Here is a 23,693-nt window from a genome sequence, read left to right on the forward strand (position 1 = left end):
AAACCAATAACAAATAATGAGATTTTGGACAAAATCAGAAAGTAAAATTTTCTGTCTGAAAAAAACACGAAGGCTTAACCCCTTATATATATTATTATTATTATTTATTTTATTTTATTTTATTTTTTTTTTGGGGGGGGGGGGGGTTAATATCTATTTTTTTTTCTTTATATTTATACTGTTTGTTAATAAAATTAAAACATGGACAGGAGTAAAAATGTTATCTGAATATAACATTTTGAAGCTGAGATATGAGATGCCAATTCGGTAAAATTCCATAGTAGTAAATTAATACTAATACAGGACTGTTATAAATATATATTAATGTTGTCGTAATGTTGAAATTCTGTTATATTTATATCAAAATATTTGTTATTGTTATATTATTAACATACTATAATAACGTTGTAGTGTAGTGTATAAATTGTTCTAATGTAATATTAATTGTTACATTAAAACTATATTGTAATTTGATTGTAATATTATCGTAATGGTACAGTAATGGAACAAATATTAATATATTAATAATAATATAACACAAATAACACAATTGCACACACACACACATAAACACACAGACACACAAAAAAACCCCACACAACTAAATCTTTATGTACCAGCATTAGGTGAGATTGTTAAAGTTTTTTAATAGACAGTGTTGTATAATAGCGGAGTGTACAGTACGCTCAGACGTGAACTTGTTATCATTCACATACAAACATGATACAGATCAATAATCTCACATTTCAGGAATTCATAATAAAATATAGTTTCATCAAGTAAAGTTTGAAGCTCATAAGATAAAGTTTATTTTCATAACACACACATGACCACTGAAAGCATTGTACAAGTATTACAGAGTCGTGTAATAAAGAACTGATGGCAGAAGAAAAGGAACATAAAAGAACTGGAATGAGAACGCCTATACAGAACCAAAGCATTTAAAAAACCTAAATCATCCCTCTGAATGAACCCTCCTTGTGCCAACCTCAAGATGAGTGCACACATGACGTGCTTTGCTCAAGCATGACCTGATTTTCTTCTCATATATAGCAATTTTTCGTCTACAGATTCTGTGGTGTCTACGTTTGCCACCAACTTCCTCCTGAGAGAGAAAGAACGTTTTAAACAGAGCTGCGTGCACTTGCCTTCAACGTCCACACCTCTCCTGTAAAGCAGTCTGTCTCCAGCCGGGGACTCGAGGAAAGACAAGAGGAATGAGCAGATAGAGCAGATAGAGCAGAGCAGAGCGGTAACTTGGGAAAATACAGAAAAGGAGCGATAGACTGGGGAAGCGAGTGGGCAAGAGGCAACGTGTTGAGTGGAAGGGAAGAAAAAAAAAAGAAGACTGAAAGGAAGAAGGAAGTGAGGGAGACATGAGAGAGGCTACGATGAGGGGCTAAAAATATATACACTTATAAAAAGTGTACAAGGTGTGTAAACGAGGGTGTGGGTTTGTGTGTGTTTGTGTGTTTGTGTGTGTGTGTGTGTGTGTGTATGTGGTTAGATAGAGAGTGACATTTTTTCCTGATTAGTAAAACATGTCTCTGAAGCTACCTCGCAACTGGGACCTCACCAATCTCCGGGGTGAAACTGCCAAAATAGGTGAGTAACTGTGTGTGTGTGTGTGTGTGTGTGTGTGGGTCAGACCATGCTCACCATTCACTTGCCATCTGTCCTACTTGGTGTGAATATTTATTTTTGTATGTGTGTGTGTGTGTGTGTGTGTGTGTGTATGTGTGTGTGTGTCTGCGTCTGTGTGTGCGCACATGAGTATGAAGTACATACCAGTTATGCTACATACCAATACCTTGTATAGCTGAATGCATTGGTGTAATGCAACATTATACCTTACAGATGTGTGCACATGTGTGTGTGTGTGTGTGTGTTTGATGTACTTTACGTTCTTGACTTTTGCGTAAAAAAACCTTGTGTAAAAAAAGCATATTCTATATGACCCCACTCTTCATTTCTGCGTTCTGATTGATCAGCACGTCTAGACTAATTCTCCAGCTCTGACGGCAGCGCAGGTCCATATTAATGCCCTCGGTATCTAATACGTTTCCATGGTAACCGCTGATTCACAGTGACATCTGCGGTAAGCGCTTGCAAAATACAAACGTCTGTTCTAAAGACATTTTCTGCAGAGATGTTAAAAGGAAGGAGTCTCCAGTGTCAGGGCTTTGCAACAGTCAGAAGAAAAGCTGACCAAGGAAATAAATAAATAAATAAATAATAAATAAATAAAAAATCTCCCTCTAACAAGGAAAAAAGCACTTCAGGGGCACGCTGTTACGGGAAAAGAATCACCTCCGGCGTAGCAGCAGTAACTTTCTGTCAGGGTTCATTAATTTCAGTCGTCTGGACTGTATAGGTTTTTTTTTTACTTTTTCACTGTTGAAACTTCTGTGAGAGTGTATAGTATGTGTTTTAAAGAAGTGAGCAGTGCATGGTGTTGGCACACACACACATTAACATTCACACTCACACTCACACAAGGCCTTTCTGATTTCCTCTGTATGCGGTTAGAAGAGCAGGAAGCTGATGAAATGCTCGATAGTAGCAGAACAAAGTGCTGCTGAGTGTCAGTGGAACTCACTCTGCTTTCAGCGTGTTTAACACAGACCTGCTGCCTCCTTAAACACACAGTGGGTGGGTTAGGGTTAGGGTTTGGGTTAGAGTTTAGTTTACTGGTTACACTTTACAGCCATCACACGCGTGCACACGTCAAACTAACATGGGAATCACACGACTGCTTCCTGTTACGCTTCGTGTGTTTTTTAGCTGCATCAGAGTTGGTGGAGGTGAGGTCGGGTGTGAGGGTGTTAACGGAGGTGAGATGAAGTGTTGGAAGCTAGTGGTGGTGAGTTAGGTTGGTAAAACGCTGGATGTGAATCAGGATCCTTGGACGTCAAAACGGGTTGTTGGGATGTTAATGGAGGCAAGTTTATGGTAATGAGGGTGAGGCAGGGTGTTAGAATGCTATCAGAGCTGAGTTAGGGGGCTGAGATGCTAATGGAGCTGAGTGTACAGTATATTCCACTGAGTTAGGGTATAGGGATTTGGTAAAGGTCAATTAGGATGTTCAAATGTCAGCGAAAGTGAGTTAGGATGTTAGCGGAGGGAAATTTGGATGTTAGGATATTTGCAGAGGTAAGACAGTTAGCAGGAGATGAGTGATGTAAGTGGTGTTAACATTTACCCTGTAATGTCATTTATTCATTTATTATTTGGCACATACACTCACCGGCCATTTCATCAGACACAACTGTTCAACTGCTTATTAAAGCTCATTAAATGTATAATCAGCCATGACGGACACGGTTAAGATGATCTGCTGAACAGTGCGTAGGAATGGGGAAGAAATTGGAAAACTGATTTCAGTGATTTTGAATGTGGAATGGTTGTTTTATGCCAGACAGGCCGGTCTGATTATTACCGGAACTGTTGACCAGCAGGTATTTACACAAAACCATTCCTAGGTTAACTAGAGAAAAAGAGAAAGTACCCAGTGAGGGCAGATCTCTGGGTGAAAAGGCTTTGTTGATGCCAGAGGTCAGAGGAGAACGGCCAGACGTGCTGATAGAAACCCAAATAACATGTTGTTACAACCGCGGTATGCTGAAGAACAGCTCTGAACTCACAACACGTCGAATCCTGAGTTTGTAGTTCACAAGGACTCATCAAACTTAGGAAAGTGTCGCCTGGTCTGACGAGTCTCGATTTCTGCTGCGACATTCGGATGGATCGGGTCAGAATTTGGCGTAAACAACATGAAGGCATGGGTCCATCCTGCCCTGTATCAGCGGTTCAGGCTGGTGGTGGTGTGATGGTGTGTGGGAGATTTTCTTGGCACTCTTTGGTCCAATTGTGCATGGTTTAAACACCACACCCTCCCTGAGTGTTGTCCGTCACCAGCTAAAATCATCTCACACTGGTTTCTTGCACATGGCAGTGAGGTCACACGGCCTTCACAGTCAGCAGATCTCAGCCCGATAGAACGGAACGGGATTCGGCAGTGATTGTGTGATTGTGCTCTCATGCAGTCCAGTTCTAGCATGATGTACCTAATGTTGTGGTCGGTGTGTGTATATTTACATAACTATTTTTTCTCGCTTTCTCTCCCTTTGATGTTTTTTTTTTGTCAGTGTGTCCTCACTCCTCAGCGGGAACTGGTGCTGTGTGAGTGTGAAGGCTGGGTGGAGTGTATCAGACTAGTTTCCGCTCCATGTAGTTTTGTCTAAAGTCACTGAAGGTCCTGTTGTTAGGTGTGGAGCTTTTGAACACCATGAACTCTGTGATGTGTGATGCAGCAATTTCCTGTTTTTCTATGATCTCTGTCTGCGTCTACACTTTTCCCTTAATTCACAGCGCAGTGTGTGTTTGTGTGGGTGTGTGAGTGGGTGTGTGTGAGATTATTTAAGAGTAAAGTATTTCTGAGTAAGGATGCTCTGTCACAGCTGTGTGGATTGGACGTTACATGACATTACGTTGCATCTACAGTACGGCACTTCCTGTCATGATGCATGATTGTAACTATTTTGAATTTCACTCATTAATAATTAAGTCATTTATGACCAGTTATTAAAACTGATTTTATTAAAAATCATTTACATCGAAAATCAAGAATATGTTATGCTATTATGTTCCTATTAATTGCTGTGACAACTTAAGTCAAGCTAAAGAATGTTTCAACACAGGTCATCAAGACAAAAAAAAAAACGCATTCATCATGATTAGCAATAATGAAAACGTTTTGGATGTAAACTATTAAGATGAGCTTGTGAGAGTGTATAACACCCAGCGTGATGCCTTTGACAAGTCAATCTTGTAACTTTATATCCGTATTGTCATCTCCGTAATGTTTTATCCATAAGGTCACATCTGTAAGATCACCTCTGATCACATCTGTAATGCGAAAATCCTTGATGATAAATCTGTAATGTTACCTTCATAATGCCATGTCCTTAATCCTACAGTCATAATGTCACATCTGTAATACTCTTTCCATTACCTCATATCTGTAATGTCACCCTACTTACCTGCGCCTTCCTTAATGTCACCTACAGTATGTAATGTCCCATCTATGTCACACCTGTAATGTCACCTCTATAACCACGCACCCATCCATGATGTCAACTCCACAATATCATAACTGTAATATCACATCTGTAACGGGACATCCTTGACGGCACATCTGTAAGTCATCTCTATAAAGTACCCTTCTCAAAAGTCACAAGAAGGTCATAACGTCAAGCATCGTGGAGTTGTTTGTATTTTGCACCAGCACCTTTGGGGGACAATCTCCGCCCATCATGCACGCATCTACCTGCCCCTTTCCATCTATGTTACTTTTGTCAACCAGACACCCCCTACCTATCTTTACCCTTTTCCACCGACCCAGCGCTCTTATAAGTCACTCAACGTTTAAACTCGGTCAGTCTGTGTATTGTTTTGAAACAACCTCTTTCGGGTTTTGTAATGTCAGTTGTGTTATGATAGAACAATCATAGCCAGCTTATAACAAGCTAAACAGGAAGCTTCTTCGGTCAGGCTGTTTCCTACGTGGCCTTTACAGAAATATCTACGGTTAACACCGCTTTCTGCCTGTGGTGCACAGAGTCAGAGCGAGACTGCCACAGAGCAATGCAGAGCTTGAACAGCGTCTGATCGGCTTGTTTTTTTTTTGTTTTTTTTCTTCCTTAAATCAGCACGGTCTAAGAGCATGATACCGGGAGACAGCGGAGCCGGATCAGGCCGCTCCGATGTCAAGAGGTCGATGGAGAAGGCTCTGAAGAAAGGGTGGCTGAAGAAGCAGAGGTCTATTGTGAAGAACTGGAAACCGTGCTACTTTGTGCTCAGGGGGAACATCCTGACATACCACAAAGATGACAGAGAGAGCGCTGTACAGGTGAGAAATTAAAGACCTGGTCTTATATTCATATTTCTTACAAATTTCATTCAATTTTAGCTAAGAATAGACCTTTTCATGCAATGCATCTTTTAGGAGATCAGGGTGTAAATTTGGGTCCGTCTGTTGTAGCTCACTCGCAGAAATCTTAGGGTGGTTTTCATGGTACTGTAAATGCAGGAGCTTTTAAGGGCGAAGCCTGAGTATCCATGTGCACTAAAGCAAGAATGAAGCTTGTTTCTGGAAGTGCAAAACATTGGGGTGTCCATGTAGGACGTTGTGCAGCAGCAGAATGTATGTCATGACCACAAAAACAGGAAGAGGCATCGAAGATAAATCGGTCCAGTCCATATATATCATCTGAAAAAGAGAACAAAAGAACTGTTTATTATACATATATGTATAGGGGTTTAACAAAATTTAACAAAGAGCAGAGTTCCCCTTTACCCTCTAAAAGCAGATATGTCGGCATGCATGGTTTTGACACCTTTTCTTTTTTACTGATGAGCAAGACGATAGTGCTTAATCAGACAAAATGCAAATAAAAATAACCTGGCCGTCAGTTCATTCAGGGTGAAAGGACACGAAGCAAGAAAGAATCACAAGGTTATGTTACAATTAAGTGACTCTCTCTGAGGATAAACATGAACCTGTGATTTCATGAACCTTAGTCATGCGGAAGAATAAAAAAATCCCAAATCACATGGAACTAATAGTGCCTTGTTTTAAATCACCATTCGGGAAAAACAGTATGATGTAAAGTGCTTCCACATGGGTATTACTTGATCACTTTGTCTAGGTGCTACCAAGGGTTAAATGGCTCAGGCTGGATCTAAATTTGGGAAATTACACTGATCTAATTGAAAACAATAAGTCAATCCAATGGGTGGATGAATTCGGCATTCGGCAATTGTACAGAACTTGCCACCATTTCAATCATACCATCTTGACCCTTTCTTTGTCATCACTACTGATCACTGAGCCAAGATATTTGAACTGTTGATGGTGAAGGGGAACGGGGTGAGAGACACCAAAGGCTTTAAAGACGCCAATGAGTGCCTTCTCCTCGTCAAAGGAATGATGCGTACTATCAATCTCATACTGCTCTCAGTGTCTGTCCAGAAGTAGGCATGGCCAGCTTACCATATCCGTAACCCTTACCATATCTGCACTTGTTCAAGTGGTGGCACATATCTTCACTTGAACATCTGGCAGATATACCAGGCAGGAGTTTAAGCATTTGAGCACCCTAGACCTTCCAGATGAGACTTTCTCCCATATGGTTTCATGGTCCTTATCTTCTTGAACTCTGCGCCCACCTTGGCCACAGTGGTGGATGAGACCACTCCAAGGACCGGATTGACCTTTTTGAATCAGAGGGCGGGGAAATTCATGGTTTCAAATTCTAAAAATAGTAGCTTTGATGTCTTTAATTGTCATCTCTCACACATTTAATCTGGTTGATATTAAATGATAGTGTGTGCTGGGTAGGCAGTAGTTCATACCCACATCTCCTGGCGTGTACGCCTCAACATACTGTTGGTCATAGTGCAAGGCTTTTTCCACTACTTTTTGCAGGCAGTGTCGTATAGCATAAGGCAATGTAGAATCATGTAGTAATCAATAGTGTAATGTAGTAACAGTAGCAGGAGGGTACATCACCCCGTGCTCACCATGTGATCTCGATCATCTTGCTACTGCTTGTCCTGCAGCGCCCACAAATACCTCACCTCAAGACCACTCGGGCAGCAGTGCCTTCAGACCACATAGCTTTTTTTTCTGGTTTTTATTTGTTTTCCCCTTCGTTACACATCACCTGACTAACTAACACAAAGAAAAGCTGAGCAGAACTTTGAACTGAAATAAGATTTTTGTTAGACACTTACTCTTCACTTGTGACTGAAGAAGGTCTCTGTAGTTCTGGTGAACTGTGTGTTTGCTGTTGGCTTAAGTGCAGTTTTCAACCCCTCTGCAGATGCTCTTCATGTGGCAGGTGAAACACTGAGCCACCAGTGCCCTGATACAAATCAAATAAAAAATTTTCTTTATTTTTCTTCAGTTCAATCTGAAAGTACAAAATCTAGAAAAATTAATACTAAAACTAAAATTAGTAGGAATTCAGGATTTATATTCAAACCCCGAAAACCGGAGTTGTAAACCTGACAATTTCAAAAACTATTGATGCTAGTAAAGTAGTCGGTTCAAATTAAAGATTGATATTTGCCAGTTACAAGAAATCTTGCTTTCTAACCTCCTAAACAGTAGGTAGTGAAAAGTGGAGCTTACGTTTTCTCCCGTGCTCGTCTAAACACATCGTATTCATAACTCTAGAGAGCACCAAACTGTCGACAATCAGAGGACATAAATCAAAAACATCAACTTTAGGATCCTCAGATTTGTAAAGATTAGACTAACAGCATCATGCAAAGACAGACCAATCCACCATCTTGATCAAAACAAGTCAACATGAGCAGTTTACAGGGGCATTGATGATGTCAGACACAAAATCGCTACGGCAAGTTGGTGGAACTTTAAGGAGACAGTTACTGTGGCTTAAAATATCAAAGTTGTTCAGCTAACTTGAAAATTGGCCGTGGCAAGACATGCTTAGAGAAGTCTCAATCAATCAATCAATCAATCAATTAACTAGTAAAACTTGAGTAATATAAATAATCACTAATGATAATGTTGACGTTACACCGTACCCTAAGACTGAATGTGATAGAACCAGGATTGTTTTTAACTCTGTGACTTGATTTCCTTTCGGCCGTTCTTGTTTATAGACATCAGTATATCTTTCTTGGAAGCTGAACGTGAGGTTTTATGTTTGCAGCATGACTAAATAAGTAAACTGTAATGTGCAGGATGTGTTCGTTAGGTTTAGTTCTTATTTAAGTTCAGCCTTTATTCGTCACACATACATTACTGCACGATGAAATTCTTTATTCTTCGCATATCCCAGCTGGGGTCAGAGCTCAGGGTCAGCCTTTATACGACGCCCTGAAGCAGACAGGGTTCAGGGCCTCGCTTAGGGGCCAAACAGCGACAATCTGGCACAACTGGGGCTCGAACCGCCGACGTTCCGCTTAGTAACTTGGAGCTTTCGCGCGTTTCATTAGAATATTATCCAAAGTCCTACTGACTTACAAACACGCATTTTATGCATATTATTTATTCACATTGTAATATTTTAAATAGACAATATTTTATTATTCACACATAAAGTCTTTATAAAGGCTTTATAGAGCATCATGACTTTTAAAGAATCTTTTATTTTCAGGGAACGATACCGCTGTGGGCCAGTCAAGTGAACGAGGTGCCGTCAAACACCGACGACAAATTCATCTTCGAGATCATCCCACGTAAGTGTTTTCCTCCTTCCCTCTTGCATTTCCTGTACTAGATCTCTTACAGGCCATTGACCTTATTTAGCTCAGTGTGATACACTCGTATACACTCATATACACTCGTATACACTCACAAGAGCACACGAGCTCCACCGAGCAACTCTTACACACAATCATGCATTTTTTTTATGTGTTTTTGCCCAACACACTCGAATTTCCACAGTAGTGAGTTTATTTAAAGCTGATAAAAAAAGGAGAAGTATTGTTTAACATACAGTAGCTCACACACATACACGCAGTGCACACGGTAATTATTAATACAGCATTTAGATGTTTATATTGAACTGTTTTCTTCCTCATGGTCTAACGATGATGCGGAGTTTAATCCAAAAAGACTTTTACAGTGAAAATAACTTAACAATATTTAAATTAAGGGCAGAATTTCCACTCTGGTAAAATATTTAAGCTCAACAAAATACAGTTTTTGTCAAACACATAAAAAAAAAATAAAGGACACTTACTGTAAACATTTAATTAATTGTCGTGAAATAGACATAATATCTATAGATCAAAGCAACACAGCGACAAAATCATGTATCTGATTAAGTGCTGTTAATTAAAGGTTTATTAAAGATTAATAATAAAGGATTTTTGTGTAAACGTTTATGATCTTTATCTTCTGTCTAATGAAGAGAGAAAGATCATTAAATAAATGTAGCTTTGTATTTAATTGGACACAATGTGTTCTATAAGTAATTAAAGGAAGACAGATCATAAGCACGATCATTTGATTCCTAAAACACAATACTTTCCATCACTGTGTATGAATGTTTATGCATTAAATATAATAAACCTAATTACTCCGCCCACCCATCCATTGTGTACAAGTCAAACCGGGACTTTCTTTGAAATTGAAATTTCTTTTCAATGAAGCTGATTGACGTTTACAGAAGACATCAAGCACAGCGCAGTGATGAGACTCTTAGTTGCGGTAAAACATTTGAACGGTGCAAACATTTTAAAGAAGTGAATGATCTCGGCAGAGGTGGCTTGGAGCCCACTGCAGTCGTTCCCGTGAACATTCAGCACGTGGAACGCCTGATCCCGTAGAAGAGACGCGTCTGTGTGTGGGACCTGTACACACAATCATTCACCAACACCACTTGGGACTCGGCTAAGAGTTATTGCCATATCCCCCATACGGTCCTGACCTCACTCCCAGCCATTTCCACATGTTTGGGGCATAGTAGGAGTTCCTGGGAGGCCGGCGTTTCAGATGTGAATCAGACTCATTTGATCATGACTTGGCGTACTGAGGAAACTTTCTACCTTGATGGTGTCTGAGCTCTACTGAAACACTGGGATAAGTGCATTAGTGTATCAGGGGATTATATAGAGACATAAAGGGGGTTTTTACTCTGAGACCTGTGTTCTGTTATTCTGTACAATCAAAAGTCCCGCTTTGAATTGAACACCGTTCGTATAATGCTTTTCCTGTGTAGGGTCAAAGGGAACATGAAACCTCACTGGGGTCTCCAGGCAACACACACACACACACACACACACACACACACACACACACACACACACACACACACACACACACTCAGCCTACTGCTTGTGTCTTTTGACTGTGGGAGTAAAACAGATGCCTGGAATAAACTATGTGCTCACACACAGACTCAAACCTTAGGCTGAAAGATGTAGAATAAATACATGAAAACAGCAAGAAAGAGTCAAAAATGGGGAGGTTCAATGTCTGAAAGTGTACAGTATGGACTATGTAATGGAGTTAAATAGAATATATAATGTGTGTGTGTCTTGTGTATGTGTGTGTGTGCAGGAAGTAATGGAGATCGGGAGCGTGATGGCTGTGTGCTCATGGCAAGCAGTCAGAGCGAGATGGAGGACTGGGTGCGACAGATCCGCCGGGCCATCGGAGCTCAGGGTAGCGGAGGTACTGAACACACACACACACACACACACACACACACAGTCCCAGTGCTCAGTGTGCAACAAGTCTCAGCGTTAAATACAGGTGCAAACAGCTGCTGTAATCATAAAAACTATTATGACTCTACAGGGAACTCATCCTCATCTGGGTGATAACGGATAGCAGGGATTGATCTGCACTCATACTGTGTGTTAGGAGGCTGGAAGTTCAGTATAACAGGAGTGTCGTTGTTGGAAGCTCAGGTACTAAACTATCAATGGTAACTTCAGATATCAACTTTTGAGCGACTAATGCAAAAACTCGCCGAGTCTGTTAGTTCAGGGTGAAGTGGAATCGTCCCCAGTCACCACATGCATCCCAAGCAGAACATGTGACAAGATGTCCAACCAGAAGCGGGACACCAGGACAAGTCAGATAGGTCCAGAGGGCAGAGGGGGTCTGAGAGAGGTGTATAATGTGAATGTGTATTTAGTGCAAGCAGGGACTCAGCAGGACTAACTATGACATCATAACTGAAAGGGAGGAGCCAAAGGGAAACACAGACATGAGGGGGAACTGGGATGTAAAGCAACCAATCACTTTACCACCAACAAACCTGAGTGATCAATGAGAGTGAGGAAGACAGCATCCAAACATACCAGTTCACCATAATACTCTACGTCCATGAGTCTCCAGATCTGCTCCTTTACCTAAGGCTAATCTATTTATAAAAATGCTTGGCTAAATAAACACGACTTAAACACTGAGACTGTATCTGAAGTTCCTTTTCCACCCAAATTAACCAGGTTGACGTCAGCACAACAACAATAACAAACCTCCTCATGGCTTTTCCAGCAGTTCTCCAGGCTTTATCATTACCACTGAGCATCTGAGCTGCCTATCGCATATCGAGTGATATAAGATTTTAAGATGGTGGACATAAACATTAATTTGCTCGTTTTTTTTTCTTTTTTTTTCTTTTTTGGGGGTGAATGAACCCAAATATCTAAACAAATACAGTAGGTCTTTCAGGTCACAGCCAAGTTATAATCTTTTGACTCAAGTATTAATGCACATTGTGTTTACTGTAGTTTGTTCGAGCTGCCAGCTTGATTTTGTTTTTTAGACTTCACACAGCTAAGTTAGAGGTAAATACAATCTTTATTGCCATCCTTGTTGTGTTTGGGGAAAATGGAACAGTGTGTCTCGGGTACACATGAATCCTGTATTATAAGCCAGTCAGGTGACCAGAGGGACGTGATACTACCTTGTTCCTCTGCACATGATAATTAGCTGTGCTGAAATTCATAATGAAAGTAACGTATTGAAACATCGCTGCAGAAGTTTTTGTAACCGAAACTGTCGAGAACGGGGACAGAGGCGAAGTGACCCGTGCTGGGTCCAGGTGATGGGTTTCGTATGAGCTGCCTGTCCACGAGGTTTTGACACAAACATGGCTGACGGATTCGACAGGTGAAACAATAAACTGTAAACGCGAACTATACATCTGCTGAAAATTAAAAACCAATTAGCATGCTAACGAGGTGGTGAGAAGTAACAAGTAAGAATACTACAATAAGGAGAAACGGAAGCTTTGACCATATAAGGGAATCAGTGTAGCGATAGGGACAGAAAGTACTTAGATTTTGAAGTATCCTTCTTGGTCTATTAATAACCTTTGGATTTGTAGAAGTAGCGACGAAATAATCTTGATGTTGACTCATTGTCTTTGTCCTAATTTAAGGTCATTTCCTCTGAATCATGATACTCGAGGAAGGGGTTTTACGGCGGGTATTTGACAAGAGCGATGGTTTCATACTTTGTTGTAAAGAAAGTTTTTAATATAAAAAAGCAGTTTATTTTAAGAATAAAACCAAGGAAATCATTAGAATTGTTATTTAAATTGTTTAATACTAACCTTTAAATATGAATAAATGATTCATCGAGTCAGTTTCTGTTCTCGCTTACAGTACGTTACTGCAGCTATAAACAGCCGTTCCTTTATCCGCTTCTCGTTTTCTCTTTAAAAAACACAAAAAAAAAACCTATTAAGAAGCTGAAGTTCAAACTTCTCTGTCCTGAAGATTTCGGGAAAACCTAAAGTTACAGCTTTAACTCAGACAAAGCGCTGACACTGGAGACTCCTTCCATATACACAGAAATCTTCACCACCGCTACAAGCCTATATGTTTTGAATCAGTTTATAAGGATAACTTATATGATCAATTTATATGTCAATTTTTATATAAACCTGCACTACTGGCAGAGCTGCTGTTATCGAAAAATAAACCAACACCTTCTGACCAATCAGAACCCAGAATTCTGGTTTAAATCACTTCCAGGACTTTGTGTCAACATGAGACACTGTATTCTACACATCTACATCTACATCTTGTTCTGTTCTCAGTGTTTGGGAAAGGTCTGGCGGACATCATGGCCTACGAGAAGAAGCTCGGGCCTCGCTCTGTGCCCATGCTGGTGGAGAAGTGTGCCGAGTTCATCAAGGAGCACGGCCTGGACGAGGAAGGCATCTTCCGTCTGCCCGGACAAGAGAACCAGGTCAAACACTTCCGAGAGGCTTTCGATGCTGGAGAGAGGCCGTCATTTCCTAGGTGAGTTGAAGAACATCATCATCTTTAAAAAAAAAAGGTTCTGCAATAAAGTGGTTTCCTTTTAGTACCCTTCTTTCTTTAAAATCTTTTATTTCCTTTCATTTATCTTTCCTTTTAGTTTTATTTGAATCATCCAGGGATCCCTTGAATGTTCCTGATAGATTATTGTAAATTATTTTTTTCTCTATATCTGTAAGGGGTCTTTAAGGATCCACTAAAAAGGGTTCCAGTATAAGAAAGCACTCAGTTTTGAAGTCACGGCAATACGAAGCTCTTCAGGTTGCAGCGCTTTGGTGAATCATGTTTAATCTTTTTTATCTTCCAAGCAACTATCGGGTTAAAAAAAGATGAAAAAAAAAAAAACCCTTCTCATGTTGCCGGACTTTTCTTACAGCTTCTTCTGATGCTCGATACCTTTTAAGGTAAAGGAAGTTCATTTCCTGGTTTGGAGATGAGAATGTCATTTTCACTCTTCGTCAGTGAAAGCCTTTGATGCATGAAAACCAGGAAATTAGCACTTTCTGTATCGCTACTGCTGTTCAAATCTGCTTTTTTAGTGAAAGATAGTGAATAGCAATGGCAACACTAATTTAAAATTCTTTTAGGCCAATTAATTTGGTGTTGTCATGCCATATAGAAAATTCTATCCATCCATCACACAAACTTATCTGGACCTTACAGATGTGCAGAGGTTATGATAGTTACTTTAAATATAGGAACTTGACCATCTAAATAAAAAATCGAGTTCAGAGAAGTTGCTGAGACATGTTGACGGTTTTAGGATGCCGTCAGGGTTAAGCGTCTGTCATGGAAAGTGAACGAGAGTGTCTGATGCTGAAGCATCTTGATTTTTTTCTTTCTTTCTTTCAACGAAACCTGCTACACATCAGATCTGTGGTTAAAGCCACATCCTGTCCTAAGTGAGGTGAAGCCTTCACACACACACACACACACACACACACACACACACACACACACACACACATATATATACACACACACACACACACACACACATATATATATATATATATATATATATACATATACACACACAGTGGAACCTTGGATTACGAGCATAATTTGTTCCGAAAGCGGGCTCGCATTCCAAAACACTCGTAGTAAACCAAAAAATAAAATAAATAATTCCCATAGGAAATAATAGAATCTCAAATTATTCATTTCACGCCCAAAAAAAATAATACATTAAAATAATTATTACAAATATAAAGTAAAAAAAATTAAACAAATGAACCTGTACTTTACTTTTGAAAAGAATCGCGACAAAGCAGTGTTTCTGTGTAGAGCAGAGAGAAAGAGTGTGTGTGTGTGTCTGTGAAGGCGAAAGTAGGAGGGGTCTGTGTGACAGTGTCCAATGGCGTGTGCACACAGACACAAAGAGCAGGCTGATACAGAGAGAGAAAATGGATCTTTAACCTCTCTAATTAAACTAGCTTTTGCTTTACACGTGCATAGAGACACAAAATAAAATATGTTTTACACACGCACACATGGTCACAGTGTTAAAGTAAACAGCACACGCATGCACGAATGTTAATTATACCAGTACAGTAAGAGACGCGTACTAAGACCCAGCAGGGGAGATGATTACCCACAATTCCGCAGCGTATGAGAGAGAAAAAATGTTGGCTCAGTTGTGATCACGTGACGCTCAGCGTCAAAACAAGAAGCAAATGCGTGATACATGATACTCGGTACTCGTAAACCAAGACTTGTTCGTTTTTCAAGTCAAAATTTATTAAAAATCTTTGCTCGTCTTGCAGAACACTCGCAAACTGCGTTAACCGCAATCCGAAGTTTAACTGTATATGTGTGTATATATATATATATATATATATATATATATATATATATTATATGGAATGCAATGATACTCTTTGTATCTGTATCAGAATCTGTCTTGATCTTTAAATATTCATATCAATATCTAATGTGGCCTAAGCTAAATTTTTTTATACTCACATGTACAGTAGATGTACAGTAGATATGTCTGTGTGTGTGTGTGTGTGTGTGTGTGTGTGTGTGTGTGTGTGTGTGTAGTTTGACAGAGGTTTCCAGATGGAGGGTAAAGGCCTCGCGTAGCGCCGTACGCACAAGCTAGTTTTGTTTCTCAAACAAATCTGCACTTGTATGACTTTTTGTTCCGTCCCACAGAATCCAGTCACAACCAGATGGCGTTATTTTTTTCAGGAAGAAAAACATAAAAAAAAAAGTTTATCTCTGTTCATTCTGTATCTGCGCACATTCTACACAATCTCAGATGAACAGCATTACTGCATTCAGGGTCAGGAAATGACACAAAAACACAAACGAAATGATCAAAACTGTTGTCATAAACATGTCAAAAGTTTGTCCCCCCCTTCTCACTCATCAGGTGGTTCCTGATGTTTTGTTTCTTTCTACACCGTAAAACAACACTGAAGTTCCAAATTACACAATAATCTCCTCTGAACAGTTGATATTGAGATGTATATCTGCTCCTTCTGCTCTGTAAAGCTTCATAACGGCTCTAATCTGAGGTGCTGGTTGTTAATTGGTGATTTCTGAGGCTGGTGACTCTAAATGAACTTCTCCTCTGCAGCAGAGCTCAGTTTTGGTCTTCATGATGGGTTTTACAGGAACCGTTCCAGAATTGTAAATGGCTGAAATTACAATAAAAGCCTACTTGACTTTACTTGACCTGACTTGAAGCTTCATTATAACCCTAAAACCTTTTATAAATCCAGATTCCCTCCCTCCCTGCCAGGCCACTGGACGAACTGATATTCCGTATTTTAAAAAAGAGGCCACGCCCACAGGGGAATCACTGTAGAAAATTTTCCTCCTGCAGCTCTGCAAGCGACAAATCACAAATCTGTGACGAAATAATTTTCTCCCGAATTTAGTTGTAGCCAATTTCCATGTCATGTGATAGTCAGTTCTCACGTCTCTCACCTACAGTAACTACCAATCAGGGAGGGCGAAGGCCATCATGTGCCCCCTCCGAGCTGCTGCTCATGCACCGTTAGGGCCAACTTTCACAGAGGAAAGCATTAACAACGCCACTACCATGCATGGGCGACCACACACACACACACACACACACACACACTCCCATGAAACGTTGCTATGCTTGATGTGAAAGTGCAACTCTTACTCCCCGATTGCACGACCAATTTTGTTCCCCCGGGTTTATTTAATCCTTAAACCTCTTGTTAACAGAATATTTGTAAACACATGTACACACTGTATATACTGTATGAAGGACATTATTTAACACTGCTTTACAGTTTTCTTAAACTAAAAAAAAAATAAAGGATGCTGAATTTTAAAATCTATTTTTGTTAAGAACAATTTCTGATCCATGTTTAGAAAAAAAAAAATTAATCTAACCTTCTTTCTCATGCTTTCTGTCTGCAGTGACACAGACGTCCACACAGTGGCGTCTTTACTCAAACTGTACCTGCGTGAGCTGCCTGAGCCGGTCGTGCCCTGGACTCAGTATCAGGACTTTCTGGACAGCAGCATCATGTTGGACGCCACGACGGCAGCGGTGAGACGCAGACCGGCACCAGACAGGCCTATGATTGATTAATTAATTGATTGATTAGATTAATGATTAATTAATTAATGATTAATGTATTTGATGTAACTGGAACGAGTCTTAAATTTGGACATTTAATTACATGCGTGGGATGAAGTGAAGGTAAATAGTTCTTAGACACAAACGTGCGTCCGTTCAGTCTTTTCACTTTTATCATGTTTGAGCGGGGACAGACCTCTCATCATACTGAAATATATTTTGTAATTTATGCGTGAAGCCCTAACAATAATCTGTTTTCTGCACAGGGGAAGGAGAAACTGGAGAAGCAGATCGGCCTGCTTCCTAAAGCAAACTACAACCTGCTGAGTTACATATGCAGGTGAGCTCACACGCAAATAAGGCGGTGGATCACACGTGATGAAAATAAGCACCGTAGATAAATAAGAAATCTACACTAAGGCGTGGCACCACTGCATTAGAAACAGAATGAAGTTACTGTTCCTTTTTATCCATGTAATCCTTTACTGGATTGTAACAAAATCTAGCAGCGTGATAAACATTTTGGTTCCTGCAGGTTCCTGTTTGAGGTGCAGCAGCATTCCAAGGTGAATAAGATGAGTGTGGAGAACCTGGCCACAGTGATGGGGGTGAACCTCTTCAAACCGCAGGTGGAGGACGCCTTCAGCATGATGAAGGGTGAGGCGTTAGAGCGGTTCAGTTTTAAAGATAATTGATCCTAAGATGCAGACGATCAGATTAAAATATAATTTTTAAAATAAAAGCACGGACAGAGCAAAAGGAATCACATCTCATCAATCAGAGCTGCACTAAACACTCATTCAACTGTTTGAGAAAAAGCATGTGTCAGCCTCCACCCTCGCGATCGTTCAACAGTGTACACTAGATTAAGTGATTAAATAAGCGTAGCAGAGGTTCAATAATTTCAAACTTCAAAAATTTCAGGTTTTATCGCTAATGAATTTTAAAATGCTTAAATTTTTTGCAATGAACACAAGAACACAAAATGCACCTTATAAAGAATGATCCATGGTGTACAGTGTTCATTATACGGTATTTATAATATGCTAATAATAAAAGATCAATCTGATAATTTCATTTCTTTCGCTTAGAGAAATGAAAAAAATTTTTTATAACTTGGCGCATTTATTTCCCACAGTTGCTGTTTGAAAATTGACCAGCTTACAAAGTCCTCCTAGAAACTTATGAGAAGGTTTATGAAGATTGAAGAAAAATATAAAAGAAAGTCAGAAAATCAAACGAAGGCTTTTTCAAACTGCAAATCTTTAAATTAAGAAAGAGCACTCATTTTTCATCAGATAAAAAAGCTTCTATATTCCACTGTTATAGTTCCATAGAGGTTTTTTTATGACGATGTTATTTAGATTTAAATATAACAAACACCTGAAGCTCTTCTGGTTAGTTCCTGACATGTGATCGTCTCTCAGGCTTTACAGCTCCATCTTCTGGACATAAGTATTAGCCTTTTATTTTCGACACTTTCCTATAAGTAGCATTCAGATGTTCTGATGTTCCTCACACCAATCTTTCTCCATCTTGCTTCTGCAGAATCACTGTAAATTTCTTAAACGATGAAAGATTGAATTCTTGTTGTTTTTTCCATTGGCTCTCACAGGGACTCCGATGATCCAGAAGGTGATGACGGTGATGATCAGGCACCACGAGCTGCTCTTCCCTGCCTCCAAAGATGCCACTCCGTCTCCTGCTCCTGCTAAGAAACTGAGGAGCAAAAAAGCAGCAAATCCACGTAACTTTGTGGGCTGGGAGTCTGCAGAGATAGTGAGTGAGCCACACTGTTAACTCTGAGGTCACGAGAAGAGACAAATTAATCCTTTATAGGAAGTACGATAAGGATGTTTTTATTCTTGTACATTCTTTACATGACAGCTTTATTTCTTATCAGTGTGCAAGAATGTATTTTAATAAGCTGTACTTGTGCATGCCGAGACAAAATCATGCTTAAGGCACGGCCTGTCAGTAATCGGAATCATCTACACTACACCAAATAATAATTAGATAAAAATATTATACCGAATATTAATAATATTATTATTTTACCTTATTTCACCTTAAAATTTGCTCAGACGTACGGCTAAAAGAATTCATATCACACTGCTGCTGAAATCTGGATCCTGATTGGTCGGAAGGTGCTGATTCATTTCCTTACAGCACCCGGGACAGCAGTGTGGGATTATATTAATGGACTCATTCGAATATGTTTCAAGGATTAAAAAATGTGTTTAATTGTTGCACATTTTATTTTTTTTTTTAATTTACAGACTGGAAGGAAACTCCAGCAAACAACTTCTTATAGCCCCTATAAACAAGTGATAAGAGAAAATAATTTGTTATTATATTTAATGCCTACGTTTCAAAGCCTTACTTATAACTATAAGTGTAAAAACCTTGTAATGTGCTCAATTTTAATTTCATTATTGGTAAATTCATGAGTGTAAGGAGGTTACAGGAGAATAATCAACTTTGGAATGAAGACAGTATCTCTGCTTCATCACACCATTTTGTTGCTCTGAACAACTCTCATTTGCTCTTTATTGCTTTCATTTCCTCTTCCTCCACTACCCCTATCCTCTCCTTTCTCAGTGCGAGATGTCGTCCTTATCCGAGTCCCCAGAAGAAGAGGAAGTGGACACATTCGAGACTGAGAGTTTGGCATCAAAAGGCGCTCCATCCCCTACGACCCCTACATCCCCACCTCTGTTAGATGCACCAAGCCCAAGGAAACGTACTCAGACTCTGCCCAGCTTGGGTGGCCCCGCTAGCTTTCGAGCAACTCGAGAACCATCCTGGGATCGCTGGAGCTATCTTCAGGAGACCTTGGAAGAGAAGGAGGAGAAGACGTTCTCTGAGGACATCTTCAAAATCCTGGACCTTCAGAAGGTGACACTATTTCCGGAAAAACAGAACAACAATGGTAAAGATGAGGGAAAGGACGCTACGCAGGAAAGGAGGAGCAGCAACGGTGCGATTAAACCCACAGAACCGCCTCAAGAGAAAGTGGAACCACAGGCCAAACCAAATGAGAACTCAATGCAAAAATCTCTGAGCAGGGAGGAGCTTGTGAAACAGCAGTCCCAGAGCGTTCCCCAGAAACCGGGTGAAAACAAGACCGACCAAGAGCAATTCATTGCCAGGTTAGATCTAAACTCTCTGTTATACTGAACAATATTAAAAAGCATAGTGTATAATATCAAATAGCACAGGTGTTTATACTGTACGATTTCTCAACACAGGTGTTTATACTGTACGATAGCAAATAATACAGGAGTTTATACTGTACGATCTCTAACAGCACAGTTGTTTATACTGTACGATATCTCATCACAGGCATTTAAACTGTACAGTATCTCACATCACAGGTGTTTTATACTGTACAATTCCCCGGCACAGGTGTATATACTCTACGATGTCTAACAGCACAGGTGTTTATACTGTATGACATCTCACAGCACAGGTGTTTATGCTCTACGATATCTCAGCATAGGTGTTTATACTGTACAATATCTCATAGCAAAGGCATTTATACTGTACAATCTCTAACAGCACAGGTGTTTATACTGTACAATTCCTCAGCACAGTTGTTTATACTGTACGATATTAAACAGCACAGTTGTTTATACTGTACAATATCAAGCACAGGGATTTATACTGTATACTGTACAATATGTAACAGCACGTGTTTATACTGTATGATATCTAGCACACATGTTTATACCATACGATATCAAGCATATGTGTTCATACTGTAAAATATCTCAATGCACAGAGGTTTATACTGTACGATATCTCACAGAACATGTGTTTATACTGTACTATTCTTCAGCACAGGTGTTTATACTGTATGATATCAAACAGCACAGGTGTTTATACTGTACAATATTTTAGCATAGGTGTTTATACTGTACAATATCTCACAGCAGAGGCATTTATACAATACAATCTTTAACAGCACAGGTGTTTATACTGAACGATATTAAACAGCTAGGGTGTTTATACTGTACAATCTCTAACAGCACAGGTGTTTATACTGTATGACATCTCACAACACAGGTGTTTATCCTCTACGATATCTCAGCATAGGTGTTTATACTGTACGATATCTCATTAGCAGAGGCATTTATACTGTACAATCTCTAACAGCACAGGTGTTTATACTGTATAATATCAAACAGCACAGGTGTTTATACTGTACAATCTCTAACAGCACAGGTGTTTATACTGTACAATCTCTAACAGCACAGGTGTTTATACTGTATAATATCAAACAGCACAGGTGTTTATGCTATACCATATCTAACAGCACATTTGTTATACTACAGTATGTATAGTATTATATAGTATACTGTACATCACCTGATAACACACAACACAAATCCACCACTCACTTTGTAACCAAGCAGTCAGTCATATTTAAAATCTGCTGTTTTTTCTGATTATTCCTGATTAGTTTCAGCACTTGGGTGTTTTTTTCTTATGTCCTAAGATAAATACATAAGAAAACTCTGATAATATCAATTCACCCATACCCATACATGTTAAACTGCTACATATGGTAATACCAACATTGTTTATTTGTGTGTGCTTTTCAGTCTCCAGCAGAGGAACAAGGAGCTAAATGCGACCGTAGCCGAGCTCAAGTCGGCGCTGGAGGCTGAGCGACGTTGTAAAGCAGCTCTGGAGATTTTGTTAGGCAATGCTGAGCGCAGCAGGGACGAAGCTCTGAGACGCAATGAGCAGCTGGACCGAGAGATGCAGATGTTCGTCAGTAAAGGCAAACCGATGTGAACGCACACTCGGACAGACGCAAGCTGAGGACTCCAACGTGAGGACCAGTCTACGCAGCCGAAAACATTCGATCCAATAGGGAATTTCCATTGGGATTATTAGCTATCTGGTTATTTATTTCCAGAGGATATTTTAAATGCATTTTATTTAAAGTTAGATGATGGACAATAATATATAAAATTATAGTATTTTTTCATTAAGGGAATAGATGCATACCATAAATGGTACTGTATGCTCACAGCAAGGTAACATTTTATCTTGCCTATTAGTGGATTATTTATCGGCTGGTACCGATATGTGCCCTGGAAACAATGTTCAAAGTGTTCTCAAATGTTTTACACAGCTTTATCAGTCCTTTTCATGACTGTTTTGTTTAGTAGAATATTCCATACCAGCAACTTTGTCAGACAATGGCACAAAAAGTTCAACAATCTCCATTCTCATTGTAATGAGACTGCTGGTGAAGAGAGACAATATTACAGGACTGTGTTACACTTCAGGAATTGCTCTTGAAGCCATGACTTCCAAAGATACAACGCTAGATGTTTAGTGTTGTTTGATCTTTGAAAAATTCGGGCAGAGTGTTATAATTGTTTTCGGATGTGCTGTTCTTTAACCTCAGGATAAATTTCTAATAAAATTCAGTTCACTCTGTGAACGATGTCATCATGTCATGAATCACAGATATCCGATAACCTCATCCGATACTAGTTTAATTATTTAAAAAATTTATTTGTATAGCACTTTTAACAATAGTCATTGTCTCAAAGCAGCTTCACAGATTAAAATAAAATGATGGAAATGTGTATGAGTGAGAAAAATGGGTATAAATCATAATGATTAGATTGTCCTTGATAAACAAGCCATTGGTGGCGTTAGTAAGGAAAAACTCCCTGAGATGGCAATATGAAGAACCCTTAAGAGGAACCAGACTCAACAGGAAATAAATTTTACCTCGTTTGGGTGAAACAGAGAGCAGGAATTGTTTTGCAGATATACTATGTGTTAGACAGCTGGAAGTCCAGTATAACAGAAGATGTCTAAGTTAACATGAAGTCCAGTTTGGCAACCAGGATGAGTCAGCAGGTGCAGAGGGCAGAGGGGGATCTGGATCACTGGAGCTCAGGACCAGCATGTGTAGATCCAAACCATCATCAAGCAGAATCCAGCTGGAGGTGGGCCTTATCTGGATGCCTCAGGATCCTCGTCTTTGTCTACTGGAGCTAAAGCAATCTCCAGGTTTGTTGTCTTCAGGATGGGTAGAGAAAGAAAGAACAGGTGGAAAAGAATAAGCGTAGGTGCCGATTATTATATTAGCAGCACTAGATGAGAATGTGCATTTAGATGTACTGGAGTACGAGGTTATGGGATGAATCATGTGTATGCCAGGATAAAGAGATGCGTCTCGCGTTTTTTTTATTTAAACTGGGAGACTGTGTCTGAGCTCCAAACATTATCAGGAAGGCTATTCCAAAGCTTAGGAACTAAATATTAAAACGCTTAC

At 39.6% G+C, this 23,693-nt stretch overlaps 1 protein-coding gene across 2 annotated transcripts; it reads left to right on the forward strand.

Annotated features, from left to right (window-relative positions):
• The first annotated feature begins 724 nt into the window (after positions 1-724).
• On the forward strand, positions 725-22,847 carry arhgap25 (Rho GTPase activating protein 25). 2 transcript variants are annotated; one of them, XM_053481027.1, is made up of 12 exons: positions 725-1,433; positions 1,536-1,605; positions 5,712-5,911; positions 9,192-9,273; positions 11,102-11,215; positions 13,599-13,803; positions 17,224-17,356; positions 17,653-17,726; positions 17,922-18,043; positions 19,002-19,165; positions 19,988-20,538; positions 21,994-22,847. In XM_053481027.1, the coding sequence occupies exons 2-12, from the start codon at positions 1,542-1,544 to the stop codon at positions 22,187-22,189; spliced, it is 1,905 nt and encodes a 634-aa protein (XP_053337002.1). In that variant the 5' UTR covers positions 725-1,433; positions 1,536-1,541; the 3' UTR covers positions 22,190-22,847. The 2 variants fall into 2 exon arrangements, with proteins under 2 accessions (XP_053337002.1, XP_053337003.1); XM_053481028.1 differs by lacking the exon at positions 1,536-1,605 and having other exon boundaries at positions 726-1,433.
• Positions 22,848-23,693: the final 846 nt, after the last annotated feature.

Source organism: Clarias gariepinus, chromosome 21, assembly GCF_024256425.1.
Source record: "Clarias gariepinus isolate MV-2021 ecotype Netherlands chromosome 21, CGAR_prim_01v2, whole genome shotgun sequence".
NCBI classification, from domain to species: Eukaryota; Metazoa; Chordata; class Actinopteri; order Siluriformes; family Clariidae; genus Clarias; species Clarias gariepinus.

Excerpts from the sequence above, each read along its gene's own strand:
- arhgap25 (XM_053481027.1), top strand. The coding sequence starts at position 1,542 with ATGTCTCTGAAGCTACCTCGCAACTGGGACCTCACCAATCTCCGGGGT. Across the intron at positions 9,274-11,101 it reads CATCTTCGAGATCATCCCAC|GAAGTAATGGAGATCGGGAG; the intron begins GTAAGTGTTTTC and ends GTGTGTGTGCAG. Across the intron at positions 18,044-19,001 it reads CGCCTTCAGCATGATGAAGG|GGACTCCGATGATCCAGAAG; the intron begins GTGAGGCGTTAG and ends TGGCTCTCACAG.